At 39.3% G+C, this 9,857-nt stretch overlaps 1 protein-coding gene across 1 annotated transcript; it reads left to right on the top strand.

The window, feature by feature from the left end:
- Positions 1-6,282: 6,282 nt before the first annotated feature.
- LOC138177008 (olfactory receptor 9I1-like) lies at positions 6,283-7,393 on the top strand. The gene has a single exon (XM_069107991.1). The coding sequence runs from the start codon at positions 6,380-6,382 to the stop codon at positions 7,391-7,393; it is 1,014 nt and encodes a 337-aa protein (XP_068964092.1). The 5' UTR covers positions 6,283-6,379.
- The last annotated feature ends 2,464 nt before the right edge of the window (positions 7,394-9,857 follow it).

Raw genomic sequence — 9,857 nt, forward strand, 5'->3', positions numbered from 1 at the left:
GTCATTATTCCTCAGATCTTGGTCACCCTCTTTGTCAGAACAAGTATCTTCTATAACTCTTGTGCTGCTCAGTTTTTCTTTTTCACAGTCTGTGTACAATGTTCAAATGGTTCTTTTAACTTCACTTCACATCAGTTCATGTAAATCTTTTTAGGTTTGTCTAAAATCATCCTGCTTGCTGTTTTTTTTTATAGCACAAAACTATTCATCACAATCATATACCACAGCTTGTTTAACTATTCTCCAATTGATGGGCATCCCTTCAATTTCCAATTCTTTGTTACCCAAAAAGAACTGCTATAAATATTTTTGTACAAATAGATTATACCCACCAGTTTTTGATATCTTTGTGATATAGACCTAGCAGTGGTATTGCTGGGTCAAAGGGTATGCACAGTTTTATAGCCCTTTGGTTATAGTTACAAATTGCTCTCCAAAATCGTTAGATAAGTTCACAATTCCACCAACAGTGCATTAGTGTCCAAGTTTTCCCATATGCCCACCAACATTAATTATTTTCCTTTTTTTTTTGTTATATCATCCAACCTGATTGGTGTGAGATGGTATCTCAGAGTGGTTTAAATTTTCATTTTTTAAAATCAGTTCTGATTTAGAGTATTTTTTTCCCCATATGACTATAAAAAGCTCTGATTCTTCCTCTGAAAACTGCTTGTTCATATCATTTGACTATTTATCAAGTGGGGAAATACCTGTGTTTTTTATAAACTCTACTCTGTTCTCTACATATTTAAAAGAATGAACATTGTGCACAGTAACAGCCACAGTGTGTGAGGACTGATTTTGATAGACTTAGCCTTTCTTGGCAATGCAAGGACCTAAAACAATTCCAAAGGACTCATGTTGGAAAATGCCATCCACATCCAGAGAATGCCGAAGGAAGCAGACTATTTTTTAAATTTTGTTTTGTTTTAGTTTTTCTTTCTTATTTTCTTCCCTTTCATTATAATTATTCTATCCAACATGACTAATGTGAAAATGTTATTTAACAGAAATGTATGTGTAGAGTCCATATAAGTTTTCAAGCCATCTTGTGGAGGGAGGAATAGGGAGGGTGGAAATTTAAAACTTATGGAAGTAAATGTTGAAAAGTTAAAACAAAGAATTTAATAAAAAAAGCCCCTTTTCAGATATACTTGTTGCAATCCCCCCCCCTTTTCTTATAATTTTGGTTGAATTGGCTTTGTTTACACAAAAACTTAAATTTTATATAATCCAAATGATTTTTTTTAAGCAATTGGGCTTAAGTAACTTGCTCAAGGTTACATGGCCAGTTATTTCTGGGTGGGTGCTAAGTTCTGAGTCCAGTTTCGATCCCAGGTGATCTCGACTCTGGGGCTGGTGCTCTTATTCACTGTGCTACCTGGCCAACCCCAAATGATCTGTTTTACAGTTTGTAATTCTTTGGTTCTAAATTATTCCCTTATGCATAGTCCTCACAGATAAAATATTCCATGCTCTCCTAATTTGCTTATGGTATCACTTAGAATTTTTTTTTTTGAAGAAGGCAAGGTAATCGAGGTTAAGTGACTTTCCCTGGGTCATACAGCTAGGTAAGTGTTAGGCATCTGAGGCTAGATTTGAACTCAGGTCCTCTTGACATCAGGGCTGGTGCTCTATTTGCTGTGCCACCTAGCTGTCCTATGATGTCACCATTAAGTGTACATCATGTTCCCATTTTGATCTTATCTTGGTATATAGTGTGAGATAATTGTCTCTACCTAGTTTCTGCTATGCTGTTTCACCCTGGACCTTATTTATAATTGCATTTCTTTCACTTATTGCTTGTGTGACCTTTCTCAAGTCACTTAATCCCTCTCTCACTCAATTTCTTCATCTGTGAAATGAGTGCATTGGGATTAGATGAGCTCTAAGGCTACTTTCTACTTTAAATCTACAAACGTTTCATTCCAAATGGACATTCTCTCAAAAGAGAGCCAAATTATTCCTTTTTAAGCCATCTCATTTCCTCACTGAGGGAAGAATAGGACATTTACAATATGTGTCCTGAGTTCCAAAGGAAAGAATTATTCCAATTCATAGCTCAAGTTCCATAGTAGCTATAGGAGACTCAATGAATATGGCTTCACCTTTACCATCCCTATTCAGAGACTGAGTCCTCAGCCTCATGAAAGATAATTAATTGATGGTCTGGAACATATCATTTTATCAACAGCTACACAATTCTACCCAGAGACAAGACAATGAATGACTGAGAGAAATTATCTTTAAGGTCCCTAGGGACTGCAATTTTACCACAAATTGGCAAAGATGGGTTTCAAATATTTAAAAATTATAATACATAAATAGGAACATATTAACAGTGGATCTATACTCCTAGAATTTGTTCTGAGGCATTATTCTAAAGTTCAGAAGGGAATTTGGGAGAGCTCAGGTGAATCTCTGCCTTTCCTCTACCATCTTGTCTCTGTCTACAACAACGGAAAGAGCATTGAGTTTAGTGTCAGAGGACTTGGGTTCAAATCTGAGTTTTACTTCTTATTATGTATGTGATCTTGGATAAATACTTTAACCTCTTTGTGACTCAGTTTCCTTATTTAAAAAATAAAGCAGTTGCCTTAGATGATCTCTAATTATCGACTTTACCAGCTCTTAATCTAAATTGAGAGACATTGTGGGATAGTAGAAAGAATGGTAGATTTGGAGTTGAAAGACATAGTTTTGAGTACTCGATCTGATCCTTACTATTTGTGGGAACATGGATATGTAATTTTACCTCTGCTATCTTCAGTGTGCTCACCTTTTAAATTGAGGAGCTTAGATCCAGTGACCACTAGGGCACCTTCCTGTTTTAAATCCATGATTCTTCCATTTAGACTTCTCAAACTGTGACTAGAGGAACAATTCTGGGTCCAGTACCTAAAGCTGTTATATTTGCAAAGCCTGGATAGATAAAGCAAGTTTGGAAAAGTGGAAATAAATTAAACTAAAGATTGAGATAGTTGGCTGGAAATGAAGAATGGTACCTTGGCAGCACGGGTTCCTAAATATGGTACCAGAGAAGGACGGTTGTAGGATTGCCTTCTGTGTGCTTCATGGCTTCAGTGAACACTTACTGAGGCAGCGTGCTTTAATGAAAGAAAACTGAATGATAATGGGAGTGTTATTCTGAGCTTCTTTCCCTATCTGTGAAATGGGGGTCATACATTTCTTACAGGGGAGATGTGCCTTAGCCTCCCTGCTCAGGTGCTATTCATCCAGGACATGCTGTCCTGATGGCGTTGGTGGATTCAGTGGTGCAGCCTCCTGTCTAGTAGGGCAGGGACAGCTCTCCCTTTCCCTGGGGCTACAGAGCACCTCACAGCAGTAAGAGCAGGATATGCTGCCACCAGCTGCCCTGAGCCTCCTGATTTCCCAAGATGTAGATTCCTCCCTCTCTTGTGGAGAGGAGGAGATAATAAATTCCTTGATGAGTTGTGCCTGGAATGTGAGGTTCTGTTGCCTTTCTCCTTAAGATTGAGAATCTTTCTGTCATATTTCTGTGGGATTTAGTAACAAAGCTATGTTCTTTAAGGCACTTGCCAAGAGCCATCATGAGAGGCAATTTCAACACCCCTTTGGTCTATATAGCAAGAGAAGCTTTTCCTGCGGTTCTGATTCTCACCTGGACCATAGTGAGTTTCATATAGACACACACACACACCTTTTTAATTCAGAGAGAAAAATCAATTTAATTAATTGTTCGACTAAACAACTGAGCCAAAGTTTTTAATGTCACCCCACCGAAATACCAGCTGAAATAATATCCATCCAAACCTCTCGTCAGCTCTGGCCATCTTAGCCTGCAAACTTGTGGGAAACCTCTTCTGAATCTGGATTTCTATAATTAGGTGGAAAAAGGAGAATGAATAATTACATCTCTTAAGATTTCTAATCCTCTGTGGCACTGATCTCCTTGGACCATTGTGCTATTGAGAAGGTCTGAGGAAATATATATAGTTCCTCACAAAGAGATACTTCTATCTTGCAGGAGTTGGAGAACGTGCTGTTTCTGTAAATCCTGGTACTGTAAATCCTGCATTGACTCCAGAGGGATCAAAAATGTGGGGAAGAGTCAGTAACTGAGGTGACTTTGTATTTTTTTATAGACATTATGCATGTGCACATGAGAACTCATTTTCATAGAAGTGTCTCATCAGTAGAATGCAAGTTTATTGTGAGTAGGGCCTGTTTCCCAAGAACCTAGCACAGTGTCTGACACCTAGGAGTCCCTTAATAAATCCTATTTGGTTGATTGTTTGATCATATTGTAGCTAAAGTTTCTGCAATACAAAGTAGAACATATTTCCATGGGAAATTATTTTAAATGTTCTAATGTAGATTTAGAATTCCACCAATTTGGATTATCCCCCATGGATCTAAGTCACATTTACTCCCCACCACAAGAGAGAGTTTTTGTGAGTTATTATGGCTGCAGAAACTCCTCACCTATTGGCCAATCTACTGCTGATGGACCTCTCTGTTTGTCTAGGTTGGTCCTTGGAAAACAAACTACTGCCATGATACCAAGAAAATTTCTGACAACTTGGTAGACTCTATCAGAGCCTGTGCTCCCTTGTCCTTCCATGGTGAAAGATTAGACAATTTAAAAAAATTAATAAGCTTCCCACAGTTAGCTGACTCTCTTATTATTAGAATAACTTAAAATTATTTTCCAACTTTTTGATCTTAACTTAAACCAGTCAAACCTGAATTAGAAGTTGAATGGGGAGGGCCAGACTTATCATTGGTCCTAATTTGTTGAGGAGTAAACTGAAACCCAAATTGTGTGCTTTGCCTAAGCTCACATCAAACCAGTAGAGAAAGGAGGAGTACATCTTCCTGCCTTCAGGGCTGTTGATGTAAGATCATAGGATGCATTGTAGACAGTGATGAGGGCTGGAAGAAATGGCAGGGGATTTGGGTTTGCATGGGGATAAAATGGAGCTTGGACTTCCCACAGGGTGCTTAAGCTTCTTTCCCATGATCTGAGGGGATGCTTCAGTTTCTGTGTGTGTGTGTGTGTGTGTCTGTGTGTGTGCATGCATGTGTAAGTAAATGTATGTTTGAACTAGGATGTAATATAGATTAGTTACTCTTAATTGCTGAGGAGCTGGGAAAATGTCCTAATGTTTGTTGTAAAAATAATTTTAACCTTGAGGTAGAAAGTGTAAGGATAAAAGGATGCCATTCAAATCAGAGAAGTATCAGATCCAGGGGCAGGAATTTGAATGTAGAACAATGTACTGAAATGATTTAGCAGTCAGTTAATAAATATTTATTAAGTACCTTCTATATGCCAGAATCTATGCTAATTACTGTGGAAATAAGAAAAGGGAAAATAAAATCATTGCTCTCAAGGGGCTCAAATAAATAAGCAAGTAAAATAATGGAACAAATTGGTCTTCCAAATTGCATGTCTTTCTAGTAATGAAGCCCTCAGTGTCTGCATCCTTTTAGAATAATGTAGAATCTCAGAGTTGGAGTGAATCTCCAATGTCATCTAATTCAATTCTTAAATGAACTGGCATCTCCTCTTAGCTTGTCTTTCAGCATTTGAATTAGAGACAACCAGTGATGGGGCTCTTTTTCTTGGGCAGTTCAGGAGGGTCATAATTCTTGGAGCCTTTTTTCCTAAAAGGATTTGAAACCTTACTCTATTTACTTTCTATTAATTGCTCTTACTATTGTCTTCTAGAGGAAACTAGATACCCTCTCTCTCCAAATTCATGTCCCTTTATACCACACTATCAAACAAATGGCCAACTCCATTCACATGCTCCATATCTGGCCTCTTGATTCCTTTCTTATTTTCAGCCTAAATGTCCCACTACTGGAATCAGTTTTCCTGACTGTGATAGCCCTTAGGATTTTTGAACACTAAGTATTAACTGGGTGGAGTGGTCAGCACCTAGAGAACCAGGCTTGCAGTCAGGAAGACCTGAGTTCAAATCCAGCTTCAGACACTAGCTGTTTGATTCTGGGGAAGTCACTGAAGCTGTTTCCCTCAGAATCCTCCTCTGTTAAATGAAGATAATAATAGCACCTACCTTTTAGGGTTGTTGTGAAGATCAAATGAAATAATAATTGGGAAGTACTTAGCACAGTGTCTGGCTCATGATAAGTGTGCTATAAATGTCAATTGTTACAATCTCATTTCATTTTGGCTTGCTTGTTTCCTGATTAAGAACTCTTCTCTCTTTATCCTTGCCAGCAATCACTCTTGCCTTCCTACACCCTATGCCAAGATTTTGGCTAATTATAGGTACTCATTGACCATGCCTAGGGTGAGATGAGGTTGTCACCCTTTCCTCAAAGTATCTCTTTACTCTTCTTTGACTTTCCTTTATAGTGTGACTGAATGTCATGGTGTCCAGGTCCAAGGTGTTTACTGCCATTCTCTTCCTCATCCAGTCAGGCAATAGAGGAGTCAATGGCTGAACAGAATCATACCACTGTGACAGAGTTCATTCTCATTGGCTTCACTGACCACCCCAAGTTGGGAGTTATTCTCTTCCTGGTGTTTCTCAGCTTCTATATTATCACCCTGCTGGGCAACATGGGTATGGTCCTTCTGATTCGTTTGGATGCCCGTCTTCACATGCCCATGTACTTCTTCCTGAGCCACCTCTCCCTGTTGGATGCCTGCTACTCTTCCGTCATTATTCCTCAGATCTTGGTCACCCTCTTTGTCAGAACAAGTGTGTCCTATAACTCTTGTGCTACTCAGTTCTTCTTTTTTACAGTCTGTGCTGGCACCGAGTGTTTCCTGCTAGCCGTGATGGTCTATGATCGTTATGTTGCCATTAGCAGTCCTCTCCTGTACTCATCAGCCATGACACCAGGCACCCGTTGGGGCTTAGTGGCGGGGGCCTATAGTGGTGGTTTATCAGGAGCCATCCTCCGCACAGCCTGCACATTTACACTTTCCTTCTGTGGGCCCAATGAGATCAACTTCTTCTTCTGTGATCTGCCACCTCTGTTGGAGCTTTCATGTAGTGATACCACCACCAGCCAAATTCTGATTCTCTTCTTTGGCAACTTTGTGATTTTGGTCAATGCTCTAGTGATCCTGGTTTCCTATTTGTTTATCATCAGGGCCATCCTGCATGTCAAGTCAGTTGGAGGAAGAGCCAGGACCTTCTCCACCTGTGCCTCTCACCTCACAGCTGTGATGCTCTTCTTTGGGACCCTCACATTCATGTACATGCGCAGCAACTCAAATAAATCCCTGGAAGAGGACAAGGTGGTGTCTGTGTTCTATACTGTGGTCATTCCTATGCTGAACCCTTTCATCTACAGCCTGAGGAACAAGGAGGTTAAAGCTGCCTTCAGAAAAGTCATCAATAGACTACAGATCTCCCAGGCAATGTAGTTCTGGGTAACTCATTATTTATCTTAATTGTTTTCTCTTTCAAATAACAAATGTTGTTATTATTAAGTTGTTTCAGTTGTGTCCAACTCTCTGTGGTCCCCAGTTGGGGTTTTCTTGGCAAAAGTACAGGAGTGGTTTTCATTTTCCATCTCCAACTCATTGTATAGATCAGTAAAACTGAGGCAAAGAGGCAAAAGTCATTTCTCCAGAATCACCCAGGTACTAAGGGTCTGAAGCTGGATTTGAACTTGGGTCCTCCTGACTCCAAGGCCAGTACTCTATCCAGCATGCCACCAAGCTGACCAGAAATAAGAGTATCTGACATTTCTGAAATTCCTTTTTTTTACAGATGCTCTATTATGATATGGGAGAAGGGCTTATAGAGTTTAGAACTGGAAGGGCTCTTTTGTATATGTCCCATTTGCATATGTAAAACCAGTACCCTCAACAAGGTTACAGTTTAGTAGGGAAGAAATGAAGATAGGTAAACATGAATGTAATCAGAATGGCTACTGCTCTAGGAGTCAGGAGACACAACTGCACCACTAACTTCCTTTTTTGTCTTGGGAAATGTCACTAATCTCTTGGCCTTAGTTGTCACCTCTACAAAATTGAGAGTTGGGCATGGGGATCCATCAAATCCCTTCCAACTGCATTATTCAGTGACTTTAAATGCCCAAATAACTATGCAGCAAGAGGAGGAGTGGTAAGTGTATATGAGAGGCACACATGAAAGGCACAATTCACCTGGGCAGCAGGCAGCAGGTTGGCTCCCCACGTACAATAGATTGCTAGTAGTTATTGGGGATGATATTTGAATTTCCCACTTATTGTTCTTTGTAAACTCTAAAGCATATGAATATGAGTTAGAACAGTGAAAAGCAGTGACAGATTTGATTATGATTGTCTTCATATCATTCTTCCCAGTTAAGGATTTTCATCTATGTCTTTGCATAAAACCATACATAAACTTCATAAACTCTGAAAGGCACTGTGGTATAGTGGAAACCGTGTGCTGGCACTAGGCATTTTCACACCTGAGGAACACAACACAAGTCACATAGAAAGTGCACCCTTAGGTGCTCAGAAGGTGGAGGAGAAGTTGACTGTAGCCCATCATCAGGCGACTTAATTTTCAGGTGTTTCTAATTATTTTTATTATGTGCTAATGATTAGAAAGACTGTCAGTTCCCTCCAGGTTCAGCACCCTGGACAGAGATTCTACCACACCACCCTAATTATAACTCTTGGAAAGTGCATTGGATTTGGACTTAGAGGACTTGCTTTAAATCCAGGCTCTGCCACTTATTGCCTTTGAGGTCTCATTGTAAAATGAGGACCTTGGAGCAGCTGGCCTCTATGTCTAAGTGCTATGAATCCTCGGAAGACATACATCACCCTCTTCTGTATCAATCACACTGTTTCTGATATTTTCCTCCTTTGACACTTCTTTTGTCTTACCAATACTATGCTCCTCTCCCCCTGCAAGATTTTGCTGCCTGCCTCAGGGCCAGGTGGTTCACTCTAGAGGCTGGCTTCTCTGCAGGGGTATGTTGTCTGGGAGCAAAAGAGAAAATAGGTCTGTAGCTCCTCCAGCAGTAACTCAGTCAAGATCTTGGAAGCAAATTGTGAACTCCTTATTCATCCCACAGATATATAGTAAAATGTGGTTTCTATCTAAACCAGGATTAACTGTGGTGGAGATGGATACACCCTCAGAGTCTAGGCAGAGACCCAGGTCTCTCTGTGATCCTTCAGTGAATTCATGGTGCCCTTTGTTAGTGCTGGGGTAGATTGCATCCTCTCCATACTATCTCATCCTGTGGCATTTTCATCTATGTCTTTGCATAAAACCATACATAAAGTATCATCTCCACAATGGGGTAAAAGCCTTCCTCCAGGACTTTTAAGATTTCATGGGTACCAGTATCACACTTGGGTTTCCATTCATTGCTCTTACCATACAGTCATCCTATATTCTTTTAGAAATAGCTGCATTTTACAAGCAATATGAAAATTGCTTCTATAAAGCTTCTGGCCAATTGATTCATAACAAGGTTATTACTTTTCTTTAATTTTATTCATAAGATAAGTGTATTTGGAATTGAGTGTTACCTTAAATATTTGCTATCTATAGTTCTAACTTTTTCTTCAGTGTAGTTACTTTATCTCTCTGGATCATAATATAAATTTGAGGACTTTGTATTAATTCATTTAGCTTACTCAATTAAAGAAACATCGACCCACCAAACAAGTCTCAGAAGAAAATTTTTGTTACAAAATGAATTTGTTTCATCTTTATTATTGTCACTAAGAGAAAGTCCATTTATTATTGTAGCTCAAGCAGTCTCTGAGATATTTTGCCATGAAAAAGCCAAAATAGTTCATAATAATGTAGAAGTAACTTATTTTCTGCCCTTATTATCACACAGTTTTGTAAGGAACATTTATTTTTAATGACCCC

The sequence above is a fragment of the Petaurus breviceps genome, unplaced genomic scaffold (assembly GCF_028583685.1).
Source record: "Petaurus breviceps papuanus isolate PSGF00001 unplaced genomic scaffold, PetGlider_PUasm1.0 90330, whole genome shotgun sequence".
Taxonomy (NCBI): Eukaryota; Metazoa; Chordata; class Mammalia; order Diprotodontia; family Petauridae; genus Petaurus; species Petaurus breviceps.